The 16,120-nt window shown below is 39.0% G+C and overlaps 3 protein-coding genes and 1 non-coding gene across 4 annotated transcripts in view; 3 read left to right on the top strand and 1 right to left on the bottom strand.

The window, feature by feature from the left end:
• The window catches only part of LOC139951001 (uncharacterized), a 51,750-nt gene extending 43,012 nt beyond the window's left edge, over window positions 1–8,738 (top strand). Inside the window, exon 4 of the mRNA XM_071949826.1 lies at window positions 7,728–8,738. Coding sequence (XP_071805927.1) covers window positions 7,728–8,738 — 1,011 coding nt within the window. The remainder of the gene's footprint in view (window positions 1–7,727) is intronic.
• On the top strand, window positions 173–979 carry LOC139950464 (uncharacterized). Its single transcript, XM_071949151.1, has one exon. It carries the CDS (start codon window positions 173–175, stop codon window positions 977–979), a length of 807 nt encoding a protein of 268 aa, XP_071805252.1.
• Window positions 4,473–4,545, bottom strand: Trnak-uuu (transfer RNA lysine (anticodon UUU)). Its single transcript has one exon. It is a non-coding gene; the product is annotated as a tRNA-Lys (tRNA).
• Window positions 8,739–13,534: 4,796 nt separating the features above from the next.
• Window positions 13,535–14,548, top strand: LOC139950467 (caprin-2-like). Its single transcript, XM_071949153.1, has one exon. It carries the CDS (start codon window positions 13,617–13,619, stop codon window positions 14,199–14,201), a length of 585 nt encoding a protein of 194 aa, XP_071805254.1. The 5' UTR covers window positions 13,535–13,616; the 3' UTR covers window positions 14,202–14,548.
• The last annotated feature ends 1,572 nt before the right edge of the window (window positions 14,549–16,120 follow it).

Genomic DNA, 16,120 nt, shown 5'->3' with positions numbered 1-16,120 from the left:
TGTTTTACAGAATTTCTCCAAAGCTAACGGCCATGATTAACTTAAACCAAAAAGGCCTAATCGATTTTTGTTTAGTCTAATATCTTTTAAATTTTCAGCTAACGGCCATGATTAACTTAAACCAAAAAGGCCTAATCGATTTTTGTTTAGTCTAATATCTTTTAAATTTCAGATGAAGATTACCATAGCAGTGGCCATTGTTTTGGCTTTTATGCAAGTTCAGTTTATGGTGGCTACAAGTGCAGCTTCATCTGATCCAGAAGCGACATGTAACTCCTGCTGCCAAGGCCTAGCCGGTGTACCTGGAATCCCTGGGTCAAATGGAAACCATGGCCAGCACGGGCTGGCAGGTCCTAAAGGTGATGCGGGCGTGGGAGGTCAACCTGGGGCTAAAGGAGACGTGGGATCAGATGGACTGGCTGGTCAGCCAGGCGCTAAAGGGGATCCTGGACTGAAGGGAGAGCAAGGTGTCGGTCAACCTGGGAAACAAGGACCTCAAGGTCTGCCTGGGATAAATGGTTTGAAGGGGGAGAAAGGTGAACCTGGACCAGCTGGACAGACTGGGGAAGCAGGTAGATGTAGTACGCGACGGTCCGCATTCACTGCAGTGAGAAATACCCCCTTCAGCCCTCCAACCAACTATTATCCTCTGCCCTTCGAAGAGTTAGTGTTTTCAGAGGAAGGGACTGAATTTAACTTGGACAATGGCATGTTTACGTGTACTGTGCCTGGGGTTTACACCTTTACGTTCTCAGTCTTAAAAACACCAAGTCAGTCTCAGCTATGGATTCAGCTGAAGAAGAACGGTCACACCATTGTTTGCGGGACTGTTAACGCTGAAGGTTATCATTCAGTAAGCAACAGTGCTGTGATTCCCCTGAACCATGGAGATCAAGTTCACTTAGCTGTACGCGGTCAAGTCTATAGTAACACTAACCGTTACACGACCTTTAGTGGATTCCTGTTGTACGAAATCTAAATAAAACGAATTTGAAATATTCTAACAGCTTAGTTAAAATGATGGAAGATGTAAGTGAATTGTGGGCACCGGCTGTTTCCGGTCACCTCTGTTTCTGAAAAAGGAGTATTTTGTTTATGTAAAATTCATAGTTATTTCAATATAAAGTGAAAAATAAGTGATAAATCAATGTCGAAGAATGCAGTTTACGGAAATAAAATACTAACCTTAAAGTGTACAAGTGTAAAGGCATATGACAAAGTTTCAGAAGTTGTGATGTATCACGGGGAGGTATTTAATGCATTTCCCGAATTCAAGTTAAACGGCCATGATCAAGATTTAACATTTCATATCTTAAAAAACACCATGCTGGGTATTTGCAAGACTAGTTACTGAACTTCTTGTCTCAAGAAAATGGATTAAGATCAGTATTGCTTGCTTGAATTGCAGTGTAAATTTGTTTGATCACACAGTAACACACACTGTTGCTAATGTTGGCACATCGGATTTGTGACTTTGTTTCTTTCTCATTTTAATGTGGCACAGCCCAGCAAAATGTCATCGTCTCACATTTGGTTTCATTTTAAAGAAGAATACTTCGCCTTTAATGATAGGCAGAAAAATACAACAGCAGTAAGCGGAGAATGGTGGTTGTATAAATAAATGGGCAGAGTTTGGTTGAAGCAGACAGAGCCATAAAACTGGGCCGTGTTCTATAGGGGAAATTATAGCTTGACATTTTATGACAGTTTTGGGCTCTGCGACGTACACATACAAATACAGAGTCAGATAGAGACATTACGGTGCAGAAATCGTGCAATTGAAATGTCTCATAAGAGCGCCCCCTATCGGCAGGAGTAGGAAAATAAAGGAGTATCCTACAAATTAATTATGTGTTTTTAAACACGTAAAATAATATCAAATGGAAGCTTTAGAATGTTTAGCTTAATTCCTATCATAAAACATATTAAAATTCTTTATTAATTAACCACCAGTGACCCTCATTTGCATATTAATTAGGAAATCTTTGCAGCATCATATCTCAAGAACTTCACGGCCGACATTTTAACTGTTTGTTCTTAAAGACTGCTTGGGGTTGGAGATTAATTTGAAAAAACTGTGACCTCAAGTTGACCTCTACTTCCGCGTCAACCGGAAGTGTCACCATATTTATTAATTAACCACCAGTGACCCTCATTTGCATATTAATTAGGAAATCTTTGCAGCATCATATCTCAAGAACTTCACGGCCGACATTTTAACTGTTTGTTCTTAAAGACTGCTTGGGGTTGGAGATTAATTTGAAAAAACTGTGACCTCAAGTTGACCTCTACTTCCGCGTCAACCGGAAGTGTCACCATATCTCAAGAACTATACAGCAAATTTTCAAAATATTTTCAGTTATAAACTCCTTAGGTATAAAATATTAACTTTAAAAAACCGTGACCTCAAGTTGACCCCTACTTCCTGGTCAACCGGAAGTGGGACCATATCTCAAGAACTACACCACAGATTATCAATTTTTGTTCAGTTATAGACTCCTTGGGCATTCACAATTAGTTTGAAACAACTTTGACCCCATGTTGACCTTTACTTCCTGGTCAACCGGAAGTGAGCCCATATCTGAAAAAGTAAAAAGCTAATGTTCAAACTTCAATTATAGACTCTAAGGCAATAAATAATAGCTTTGGAAAACTGTGACCCCAAGTTGACATCAACTTCTGGGTCAACCGGAAGTGGGACTAGTATATATCAAGATCTACACAACCGATTTTATAGACTCCTTGGCATTGCAGATTAATCTTCGGTAGCTGTAGGCCCATGTTGACCTTTACTTACGTGTCAACCGGGAAGTAAGACTTTATAGCAAGAGCTACACAACTTTTTTGAAACCTTTTTTTCAGTTATATATTCCTTGCGCAATGAAGCACATAATCCAAGCAAAACAACACGAAACAACTTCGTGTTTGTTCACAAACACTTAATGTCTAGTTATTATTATTCTTTGTTTCTCCCTAAATCCCAGAGCGTTTGTACACGTTTTTGTGGCAGCCTAATCTCCTAAACCATAATACGAAAGAGTGAGTTTATTATACCAAATTGAAGCTTAGAACATAAGCTTAATTCTTATCGTACAAAAATGCTAAAATTGTTACTTAATAAGCCTTAATTAAGCTTATGAATATTTAATTAGCAAACCTAGTTAACACCATATCTCAAAAAGTAGACCGCCGATCCTGAAATTTTTTTCAGCTATACACTAGTCAGGTCCTGTTAAGGTGATTTCTGACATAAAATTTCGGACGACGTCACCATGACGTCATTTAATGCACGTTTTGTGTCTGTGCACAAACACAATGGCTCTTCAAATCTATACTTTGAACTGGTCAAAAACACAATAACTTCAAAATAATTTATCTGTTAGTTTCCTAGATATCTTATTATGTGTAGAAAAATACACTGGTTCTAATAAGATTTGTTTCAGTCCATAAAAGCAATCAATGTTCGTTTAATAATTAATTAATCAATTAGAATCTTGGTGCCATGGGTACAACGTAGTACTTCATAAACTGGGTGCAGTCACTTTCATTGCAACGTTTAAACTTGCTATGGCTCTTGCAACACACTACGGACCTATATGGGTTGAGGACTCTCTAAGACGATGATGTTGGCATCTTTTATTTGTTTTTGACAAAATGTCAACTAGTAACTAATTAACCACATGACCCTCATCTGCATCTTAAATTAGAAAATCTTTGAAGCACCATATCTTAAGAAGTATACAGCCGATTTAAAGACTGTTTGTGGCTAAAGAGTCTGTGGAGATTGGAAATTAATTTTGAAAAACCGTGACCTCAAGTTGACCTCTACTTCCGGGCCAACCGGAAGTGGGACCATATCTCAAGAAATATACAACCGATTTTCAAACTTTTTTCATTTATAGACTCCTTGGGCATTCAAGATTAGTTTAAAACACATTTGACCCCATAATAACCTTTACTTCCGGGTCGACCGGAAATGGGCCCATATCTCAAGAAGGCCAATGTTCAAACTTCAGTTTTAGACTCTAAGGCAATAAGTATTAACTTTGGAAAACTGTGACCCTATGTTGATCTCTACTTCAGGGTCAACCGGAAGTGGGACTATATATCAAGATCTTCACAACCGATTGTTTTATAACTGTTATTGTTATAGACTCCTTGGCATGCAGATTAGTCTTTGGTAGCTGTGGGCCCATTTTTACCTTTACTTGCGGATCAACCGGGAAGCGTGACCTAATATCAAGAGCTACGCAACTTTTTTGAAACTTTCAGTTGAAGATTCCTTGGGCAATGTGAAGCACATAATCCAAGCAAAACATCACGGAACAGCTTCGTGTTTGTTCACAAACACTTCATGTCTAGTTATTATTTTTTTTCAATATAAACCACAAGGGAAACTGATAAATTTGTAAATGATTTAGAATTTGGAAACTGGTAAATTTGTAAATGATTTTTGGGGTTGAACAAAGAATTGACTAGAGTGAGATTCGAACCAACGACCTCCGGATTAAAGTGCCGGCGCTCTACCAACTGAGCTATCTAGCCCTATGTTGGCGGTGTCCCTATTTTTTCAATATCTTTGTTCGGGGTGTCAGAAGCCATACAACCGTTAACATCCCCCCTTAACCGTCGCATCCCCTTTAGGTGATCCCCAGCTGCCGCTTCCCAGGTTGTATCATAATTTGGGTGTTTACCAACTAAAAACAAGATGATTCTGCTCTTATGTCAATAACAAATGTATACATTTTAACCCTTTAAACGATTAATCAGATTATTAAAAACAACTTTTTAGACTGCTATTATTTTTATTTTTATTTTTTGTTTCGTTGGGGTGATTAATTGGTTGCCTGTTTGCTCAATTACAATTCGTTCAAGAGTTTTTGTAAGGTTATCCTATTGGTGGCGCTCTTTACCAAATTAAATTTTCCAGCATTTCAAGTTTGGACAAGCACGGGTTGAACCGTATCTCTACAGAGTAAATACATGAATACATATATACTTCGATAAACTTGCACTTTAAGTCTAGAAATGACGTCCTTGGGGCGAAAATACAAGGGAACTGGCCTGGTACAGGAAGCAATCTGAAAGTGCAAAGCGGATATAACTATAAGAGATTTGTGAAAAACGATGTACATGAACACGTATTATGTTTAGCACAATTGAGCTCCATTGGTAACATACAGCCACATTCAAACCAGTGATGGAGTATAAAGTCACTGCATCGAATCAGTGACTACAACACAGATGTGTGATTGGCTGCTTATCGAATGTCAATCAAAACTTAAAGTAGATTGCTGGTGACTTCACTGGAAACGCACCAGTATTTATGCGCGCTACACCAGCAGCAGAGCTCATAACAAGTTTGCATTTTATCGGTAGAGAGGTACTACAAGAACAGGACTACAAGAACACAGCACCAAGGTAAGTGTTTCTTGTTATACTGTCGTGCCCAGGCTTTGGTATTTAATGCCTGCAATGCATTTTTCAGTAGACTGTTCCAAGACGGATGTCGTTATTGCCCCCGAATGGTTTACCCTTGGAAGTTCTTATGCTGTAGTAGAACCTTTGAAGGGACATCTCACATCAAATATCTTTGCATATTGTTACGATTTTGCAAATACAGTTCATATCGCTTCGCGTTTTTTCCCGAAAGGTTATACTTAAAGAATTAGACAAGACATTTTGCAACAAGGCTTTTACTTTTTTGCACTCCATGACAGTCCAGAGGCAATATTTTTCTTTTACCAAGTATTTTAGGAGAATCGTGGGGATGTGAACTTTGTTGTTTTCTGTGTTTTAAGTGTCGGCTCATTGGCCGAAAACCTAATGGTAATGTTATTTAGTTTTGATTTTGTAGGTGTTCGGCTCAAATCAATTGCCGAAAACTTGGTATTGTAATCGCAAATTTTGCAAAAAAATTAAGATATACAAATTTTAAAAATTGCCATGTTATTGAACATCAACATGACACGGAATGCAACCAATGGTTTTAGTCTTTGAAACTCTGTAACAAATCAGGCAGGCGGTTTTTGATTTGGGATACTACAAGGTCATTATAGGACTTCTTTTTCGTGTTCGTGACCTCACGTGACTTCTACTTCCGGTCAAAACAGGAAGTGCCTAGTTAATAAAAAGTGGCAGAAAGTGGCAATGGTTTGTTTAGTCCTTTTTACGATGTTGTAATCTGGCAAATGTGTGGTTTCAGTATACTGGTCCAGCGACCTACTCAATTTAAAAGCGCCCAAAATTTATAGAAATCCCTTAAAAAGTGGTTAACAAAATAACTTTTATGCAGAAAATAGTGTGGAGCCGTTGTTTGATGACGTCATCAGATGTTGAATTTTAAGGTTTTAAAGTTAAAAATAACCATTTGCTTTTTGCTGTATCTCATTGATTGTGATACTATGATTTTCATTTGCATCTGAAAGATCAAGATTGGGGCAACATTTGAAAAGTTTACGCCAAAATCCTTTGACCTACTTCCGGTCGTACCGCAAAGTCAAACTCTGCATTTGTGATTTCTCGTTAACAAATTAAATTTTGTGATGTAACTCAATATTTAAATTGATTTAAACGTTGAAACTTACCATGTACAAAGATATTAGTTAGTAGATTAAACCGCCAATTTGGAATGATGACGTCATTGATGTCGTCATCAGGTCGAATACACGTTGAGTAATTTCAAAAATTCACATCTTGATAACCACAAATGCTACAGACAGGATCTTTGATGCATACAACAGGTTTTGTCATGTTGTACATAACAAAGTTTGCAGATAACAAAACAAAATTAGAATACATACGTCATTGAACGTCGTTACATTAAATTTAAGTTTTTCATTAAAATAATCATATCTCAAGGACCATATAAATGTTTGCTACTTGACCTTTGCACCATAAATAAGCTCTTGAGGTATAAAACAAATCGTACATATAGTGTGACCCTGTTTGACTTTTACTTCCAATCGCAAGCGGAAATTGGAATTTTGCTTGTAAACCTCATAAAGTTCATAACTTTTGATCTACACAGGGGACCATTACAATCAATACATCATCTAAATCCCATCAAAACTGTGCAAATACTTCACAAATATGATCCCATTTTGATCTTATCTCCCGGTTCAAGCAAGATATTGAAAATTCCAAAAATGCATATTTTAAGAACTACGCACCACCCCCCCCCCCCCCCATGGAAAATGCATAAGCATGTTATCATCTCACGTTTGGATAATTCGATAAAAATCAAAGCATAAGTTCTAATCGTTTACGGTCTGTACGAGGGTCCTGCTGGAGGAGATGGGTAACGTATCCTTCTCAATACCATTGGCAATGTGAAATCTAACCAAGATCTAACTGATTTGTTATTAATTGAGTAATGTCTGCAAAACATTCATCACAATGTGCAGTGTTTGCTGAGCTATTTGGGGCCCTCGGCTAAATTGTCATGTGTGTTCATGACTAAAACTGCACACCCTGTCTATTGATTGGCGGAGCAGTGTAAGAGCGTGTCGGTCATATTTTTGCAGGTCATTGTATGTCCAGTTATTGAGGAGGTTTAGAACTTCGGAAATGACGAAATTGATGTAGGTGTCTATAGTGTCACAAATCCGTAACCAAGAAGGTAACCAATAACTCTCAAAAGACATCAGCCATGATGGTTGTATTAATCCATAAAAGCATAAAGATGTTCTAATCGATTGTTTTGTCCTGATCTCTTTTAATTCCAGATGAAGATTACCCTAACAGTGACCCTTGTTTTGGCTTGTATGCAAGCTCAGTTCATGATGGCTACAGTTGCAGTTTCACCTGATCCGGAAGTGACATGTAACTCCTGCTGCCAGGGCCCAGCCGGTATACCTGGAATTCCTGGATCAAATGGGAACCATGGCCAGCAAGGTCTAGTGGGTATCAGAGGTGATGCAGGCTCTCCTGGTGCGATAGGTGAACCCGGGGTTAAAGGAGACATTGGATCAGATGGACCGACTGGTGGGCCAGGAGCTAAAGGGGATCATGGACTGAAGGGCGAGCAAGGAGTCGGTCAACCAGGGAAGCAAGGGCCTCCAGGTCGCCCTGGGGTGAATGGTTTTCAGGGGGAGAGAGGTGAACCTGGACCAGCTGGCCAGACTGGTGAAGCAGGTGAGCCCGGGACTAAAGGGGACATTGGGTTACGTGGACCGATTGGTGAGCCAGGAGCTAAAGGGGATCATGGACTCAAGGGTCAGCAAGGAGTCGGTCAACAGGGGAGAAAGGGACTTCGAGGTCTGCCTGGGATAAATGGTTTGAAGGGGGAGAGAGGTGAACCTGGACCAGCTGGACAGACTGGTAAAGCAGGTGAATGTACTACACGACGGTCCGCCTTCACTGCAGTGAGGAATACCGCCTTCAGCCCTCCATCCGCCTATGATCCTCTGCCCTTCGAAGAGCTGTTGTTTTCAGAGGAAGGGACTGATTTTAACTTGGACAATGGCATGTTTACGTGTACTGTGCCTGGGGTTTACACCTTAATGTTCTCATTCTTAAAAACATCAAGTCAGTCTCAGCTATGGGTTCATCTTGTGAAGAATGGTAACACCATTGTTTCAGGGACTGTTAACGCTGAAGGTTTTCATTCAGTAAGCAGCAGTGCGGTGATTCCCCTGAACCGTGGAGATCAAGTTCACCTAGCTGTACGCGGTCAAGTCTTTGATACCGCTAGCAGTTACACGTCCTTTAGTGGATTCCTGGTGTACGAAATCTAAATAAAACGAAAGGGGAGATATAAGTGCCTTCTGGGAAAAGGGTAAATTTTAAACATTTAAAAATAGTAAACAAAAACATGTTGATCTTCTGTTCTCTCTTCTTAAAGGCACATGTCCTTTTCTGAAAAAATCGAGTTTTTTACGTCAAACGTCGTATTTTGTTTGAGTACCTAAAATTCATAGTAATTTCAAAATTCAGTGAAAATCGGTGATAAATGAATGTCGAAGAATGCAGTTTACTTAAATAAAATTCTAATCTCAAAGTTAACAAGTGTAAAGGCATGTGCCAAAGTTTTAGCAGTTATGATGTGTCACGGGGAGGTATTGAATGCATTTAACGAATTCAAGTTGAACAGCTATGATCAATATTTAACACTCATCTCTTGAAAAACACCATGCCTGGGTATTTGCAAGACTCGTTACTCGACTTCTTGACTCAATAAGTGGATTAAGATCAGTATTGCTTGCTGGAATTACAGTGCTAATTTGTTTCATAACACAGGAACACACAGTTGCTAATGTCTGCACGTTTGATTTGTGACGTTGACAGTTTGTATAACAAACGTATTACAATTCCGGCTTTATGAAAGATTGTGCAGTTAAAAAAATATTTTAAACCCTTTTAAACGTATAATCAGATTATTAAAAACAACTGTTTAGACTATTATTATTTGTATTATTATTTTTTGTTCTGTTGGAGGTAGTTAATTGGTTGCCTGTTCGCTCAATTACAATTCTTTCAAGAGGTTTTTGTAAGGTAACCCTATTGATGGCGCTCTTTGCCAAACTAAATTTTCTAGCAATTCAAGTTTGTACAAACACGGGTTGAACCGTATCTCTACTTCAGAGTAATTACATGAATAAATATATACTTCGATAAACTTGCACTTTAAATCCAGAAATGAAGTTATCAGAGCGAAAATACAGGGCAACTGGCCTGGTACAGGAAGCAATCTGAAAGTGCAAAGCGGATATAACTATAAGAGATTTGCGGAAGACGATGTACATGAACACGTATTATGTTTAGCACAATTAAACTCCATTGGTAACATACAGCCTCATTCAAACCAGTGATGGAGTATAAAGTCACTGCATCGAATCAGTGACTTCATTACGGATGTGTGATTGGCTGCTTATCGAATGTCAATCAACACTCAAAGTAATTTTATGCTCCTTCGCTGCGCTCATACGCATGAAAACAGTCACACTTTATTGTAAGACACACAATAAACACACCTTGAAAACATTATTAAGTTTCAGAATTTATTAAATCATGGGAGTGGGCCGTTGTTAAACTGCATATAAATTTACAAAGATCAAAAGGTGGGTGTTATGTCCCTTCTTTTAACTCGAAAAAGATACCAATCAGCAGCAGTGCCATTGCCACAGTGTGGTTATCTGGAGAATGGTTAAACTTCTTTCTTCTTTCGATGCTTTTAATGCGGCTTCCTCATCTACTATGATTCTTTTGGCCTCTTCTGGCGTTCTATCATTCCCCGTCTTGTCTAGCTCTTGTACAGCGGCCCAGCTAGCCTTGCTTCAGTCTGCAATTTTGATTGTTCTCCTTCTTTCTGCAATGATGCCTTCGGCTCCTTTAAGTGCCTTAAATGGCTGCTGGAATGTTGCTCGTCTCGAGGGCAGCCTTGATTTTATCGTGGGCGATTCTGACTTTTCCGCAGATTTCGAATTGTGCCGAGTTCACATCACGGGTCTTGTCACTACTTTTGCCTCCAATTCATTTGAGAGTTCGTTAATGTTAACTTGATCAGCTGTGTCTTTGCTGGAAGTTTAAATGCTTTCCAATTTATGGTTGAAGTATTCTTTGAGTTTATCCAATCGTTTCTCTTGAACGCGGGTTGATCTTTATCAGTTGACATTGCGAATTTAATGTCGTATATAACATACGCTGTTGCCGAAGTGCGACACTAACACTACATCAGAGTAAGCAGCGGCCTAAATTGGATTCTGTTGTAAGGACGCTGCTTTTATACTGACATGCATCAATGCACTCAAATGAATGAATCACGACACGGTTCATTCATTTTGAGTAACCCGCGTATAAGTCATGTGACGCATACGGCGGGTACTCCTGTGTATCATTCAAACAATAAAAACTACATAATTGCTGGTCTTCACTGGAAACGCACCAGTATTTATGCGCGCTACACCAGCAGCAGAGCTCATAACAAGTTTGCATTTTATCGGTAGAGAGGTACTACAAGAACAGGACTACAAGAACACAGCACCAAGGTAAGTGTTTCTTGTTATACTGTCGTGCCCAGGCTTTGGTATTTAATGCCTGCAATGCATTTTTCAGTAGACTGTTCCAAGACGGATGTCGTTATTGCCCCCGAATGGTTTACCCTTGGAAGTTCTTATGCTGTAGTAGAACCTTTGGTGGCCGTGAAGGGACATCTCACATCAAATATCTTTGCATAGGCAATATTTTTCTTTTACCAAGTATTTTAAGAGAATCGTGGGGATGTAAACTTTGTTGTTTTTTGTGTTTTAAGTGTCGGCTTATTGGCCGAAAACCTAATGGTAATTGTTATTTTGTTTTGATTTTGTAGGTGTTCGGCTCAAATCAATTGCCGAAAACTTGGTATTGTAATTGCAAATTTTGCAAAAGAAAATTAAGATATACAAATTTTAAAAATTGGCATGTTATTGAACATCGACATGACACGGAATGCAAACAATGGTTTTAGTCTTTGAAACTCTGTAACAAATCAAGCAGGCGGTTTTTGATTTGGAATAATACAAGGTCATTATAGGACTTCTTTTTTTGTCGTGTTCGTGACCTCACGTGACTTCTACTTCCGGTCAAAACAGGAAGTGCCTAGTTAATAAAAAGTGGCAGAAAGTGGCAATGGTTTGTTTAGTCCTTTTTATGATGTTGTAATCTGGCAAATGTGTGGTTTCATTATACTGGTCCAGCGACCTACTCAATTTAAAAGCGCCCAAAATTTATTGAAATCTCTTAAAAAGTTGTTAACAAAATAACTTTTATGCAGAAAATAGTGTGGAGCCGTTGTTTGATGACGTCATCAGATGTTGAATTTTAAGGTTTTAAAGTTAAAAATAACCATTTGCTTTTTGCTGTATCTCATTGATTGTGATACTATGATTTTCATTTGCATCTGAAAGATCAAGATTGGGGCAACATTTGAAAAGTTTACGCCAAAATCCTTTGACCTACTTCCGGTCGTACCGCAAAGTCAAACTCTACATTTGTGATTTCTCGTTAACAAATCAAATTTTGTGATGTAACTCAATATTTAAATTGATTTAAACGTTGAAACTTACCATGTACAGAGATATTAGTTAGTAGATTAAACCGCCAATTTGGAATGATGACGTCATTGATGTCGTCATCAGGTCGAATACACGTTGAGTAATTTCAAAAATTCACATCTTGATAACCACAAATGCTACAGACAGGCTCTTTGATGCATACAACAGGTTTTGTCATGTTGTACATAACAAAGTTTGCAGAAAACAAAACAGAATTAGAATACATACGTCATTGAACGTCGTTACATTAAATTTAAGTTTTTCATTAAAATAATCATATCTCAAGGACCATATAAATGTTTGCTACATACTTGACCTTTGCACCATAAATAAGCTATTGAGGTATAAAACAAATCGTACATATAGTGTGACCCCGTTTGACTTTTACTTCCAATCGCAAGCGGAAATTGGAATTTTGCTTGTAAACCTCGTAAAGTTCATAACTTTTGATCTACACAGGGGACCATTACAATCAATACATCATCTAAATCCCATCAAAACTGTGCAAATACTTCACAAATATGATCCCATTTTGATCTTATCTCCCGGTTCAAGCAAGATATTGAAAAATCCAAAAATCCATATTTTAAGAACTACGCACCACCCCCCCCCCCCCATGGAAAGTGCATAAGCATGTTATCATCTCACGTTTGGATAATTCGATAAAAATCAAAGCATAAGTTCTAATCGTTTACGGTCTGTACGAGGGTCCTGCTGGAGGAGATGGGTAACGTATCCTTCTCAATACCATTGGCAATGTGAAATCTAACCAAGATCTAACTGATTTGTTATTAATTGAGTAATGTCTAGGAAACATTCATCACAATGTGCAGTGTTTGCTGAGCTATTTGGGGCCCTCGGCTAAATGGTCATGTGTGTTCATGACTAGAACTGCACACCCTGTCTATTGATTGGCGGAGCTGTGCAAGAGCGTGTCGGTCATATTTTTGCAGATCATTGTATGTCCAGTTATTGAGGAGGTTTAGAACTTCGGAAATGACGAAATTGATGTAGGTGTCTATAGTGTCACAAATCCGTGCGAAGAAGGTAACCAATAACTCTCAAAAGACATCAGCCATGATGGTTGTATTAATCCATAAAAGCATAAAGATGTTCTAATCGATTGTTTTGTCCTGATCTCTTTTAATTCCAGATGAAGATTACCCTAACAGTGACCCTTGTTTTGGCTTGTATGCAAGCTCAGTTCATGATGGCTACAGTTGCAGTTTCACCTGATCCGGAAGTGACATGTAACTCCTGCTGCCAGGGCCCAGCCGGTATACCTGGAATTCCTGGATCAAATGGGAACCATGGCCAGCAAGGTCTAGTGGGTATCAGAGGTGATGCAGGCTCTCCTGGTGCGGTAGGTGAACCCGGGGTTAAAGGAGCAGTGGATCAGATGGACCGATTGGTGGGCCAGGAGCTAAAGGGGATCATGGACTGAAGGGCGAGCAAGGAGTCGGTCAACCAGGGAAGCAAGGGCCTCCATGTCACCCTGGGGTGAATAGTTTTCAGGGGGAGAGAGGTGAACCTGGACCAGCCGGACAGACTGGTGAAGCAGGTGAGCCCGGGGCTAAAGGCGACATGGGGTTAAATGGACTGATTGGTGAGCCAGGAGCTAAAGGGGATCATGGACTTAAGGGGGAGCAAGGAGTCGGTCTACAGGGGAGAAAGGGGTTTCGCGGTCTGCCTGGGATAAATGGTTTAAGGGGAGAGAAAGGTGAACATGGAGCAACTGGACATACCGGTAAAGCAGGTGAATGTAGTACGCGACGGTCCGCCTTCACTGCAATGAGTAAAACTAACTTCAGCCCTACATCCAGCTGGGATCCTCTTCCCTTTGAGGAGTTGTTGTTTTCAGAGGAAGGGGTTGATTTCAACTTAAATAATGGCACATTTACTTGTTATGTGCCTGGGATATACGTCTTTATGTTCTCAGCACAGAAAACAACACATGAGTCTCAACTTTTTGTTCAGCTGAGGAAGAATAGTGACGGCCTTGCTACAGGATGGGCACCCGACGTTGCAAAATATCACCAAGTGAGCGGCAGTACGGTGGTTCCCATGAGCTATGGAGATCAAGTTTACTTAGCTGTACACGGTCATGTGTATGGTGGCACTTACAAGTACTACACGTATTTTAATGGTTTCATGTTGTATGAAATCTAAATCAAACATATGTAGATACTCACGAAGACACTGAGCACTATTAGTAATTGTCAAAGACCAGTCTTCTTACTTGCTGTATCTCAACATATGCATAAAATGATTACAAACCTGTGAAAAATTGAGCTCAATCGGTCTCTAAAAATTCAGAGATACTGATGGGGGAAAAACACCCCTGTCACACGAAGTTTTGTGCTTTCATATGCTTTATTTCAAGACCTCAAATTCTAAATCCGAGGTCTCGAAATCAAATTCGGGGAACACTACATATTTCTCGAAAAAATGTATTTCTTCAGAGAGAGCCGTTTGTAACAACGTTTTATACTATCAATAGCTCCCCATTACTCGTTACCAAGAAAAGTTTCATGCTAATAATTATTTTGAGTAGTTACCAATAGTGTCCACTGCCTTTAAAGCCATTGGACCATTTCGGAACAGAACAAAAAGTAAAAGTTCACAGATTTACACATACCTACAGGGTTTATATAAGGTAATGGTGAAAGACTTTCCCTTGAAATATTATTCCATTGTAAAACCAGTGTTTTACTTTTTGAGAAAACATCAAAACAATTATCAATTCTAGATTTCGAGAATAACGGATTCTCACATGTCATTCCACGGCGAAACGTGCGGAAACAGGGGTGGGTTTTCCCGTTATTTTCTCCCGACTCCGATAACCGATTGAGCCCAAATTTGAGAGGTGAAACTGGACAGACTGCTGAAGCAGGTGAATGTAGTACGCCTTCACTGCAGTGACGAATACCGCGTTTAGCCCTCCATCCGACTGGGATCCTCTGCTGAATAACGGCACGTTTACGTGTAATGTGGCTGGGGTTTACGTATTGATGTTCTCAGTCCGGATAAAATGGGTCAAGCTGAGGAAGAATGGTAACACCATTGTTAAACAGGGGGTGGAAACGCTGCAGGTTCCGATCAAGGGAGCAGCAGTGCGCTATGGAGATCAAGTTCACTTATATCAAGTGCACGGTCGAATAAGTAGCTCTGACCATTATACGTCTTTACTGGATTCCTGATGTACGAATTCCGATTTAAATAAAATAATACGAACACGAATTTGAAGTTGTTAGACAGGTGCTTTACAACAAACTTAACCGATATAGGCATACTTTAATTTGTGATGTATATTACACAAACATGTTTTAAATTTAAATCAAGAGATTATCGGGGATGGGTAAAAAAAACGTTTAATATTTTGTGTAGGCCCTATCTTAGTTCTTGTTTTTGCGGTTTTTTTTTAGTTTTGTATTTGTATTATTTTGTAAGTGGCCATTTCTTTGCTTGTTTGGTTTCTGTAAATACCCCTATTTTGTTTTTTTCATATGCATTATTTTTTATTATTTTCATGTCATTATTAATTAGTTGTTGATTGTCTTTGCCACAATTTTGTTTTAACTTAACAAAATGTATTTATAATTGTTTATAGCCCAACTGTTAAAGCCATTGGACCGTTTCGGTTCAGAAAAAAAATAAAAGTTCACAGATTTACAAATAATTTACAGGGTTTACAGAAGGCAATGGTGAAAGACTTCTCTTGAAATACTATTCCATGAAACGCTGTGCTTTTTGAGAAACCAGCAAAACAATAGAAATTCTCGTTAACGAGAATTACGGATTTATTTTTAAACACATGTCATTCTACGGTGAAACGCGCGGAAACAAGGGTGGGTTTTTCCGTTGTTTTCTCCCGACTCCGATGACCGATTGAGCCTAAATTTTCACAGGTTTGTTATTTGATATAGAAGATGTGGTACACAAAGTGTGGGCCTTGGACAACACTGTTTACCGAAAGGGTCCAATGGCTTTAACATGTGTTCATGAAAGGAACATGTTTAAAGGCAGTGGACACTATTGGTAATTACTCAAAAAATTATCACAAACACTTTCTTGATTACGAGTAATGG

This window comes from Asterias amurensis, chromosome 18 (genome assembly GCF_032118995.1).
Source record: "Asterias amurensis chromosome 18, ASM3211899v1".
NCBI classification, from domain to species: domain Eukaryota; kingdom Metazoa; phylum Echinodermata; class Asteroidea; order Forcipulatida; family Asteriidae; genus Asterias; species Asterias amurensis.
Note: the sequence above shows the minus strand (reverse complement) of the source record. Positions and strands in the feature narration are given on the sequence as shown.

Coding starts and splice junctions, on each gene's coding strand:
- LOC139950464 (XM_071949151.1), top strand. CDS start 173: ATGAAGATTACCATAGCAGTGGCCATTGTTTTGGCTTTTATGCAAGTT.
- LOC139950467 (XM_071949153.1), top strand. CDS start 13,617: ATGGGGTTAAATGGACTGATTGGTGAGCCAGGAGCTAAAGGGGATCAT.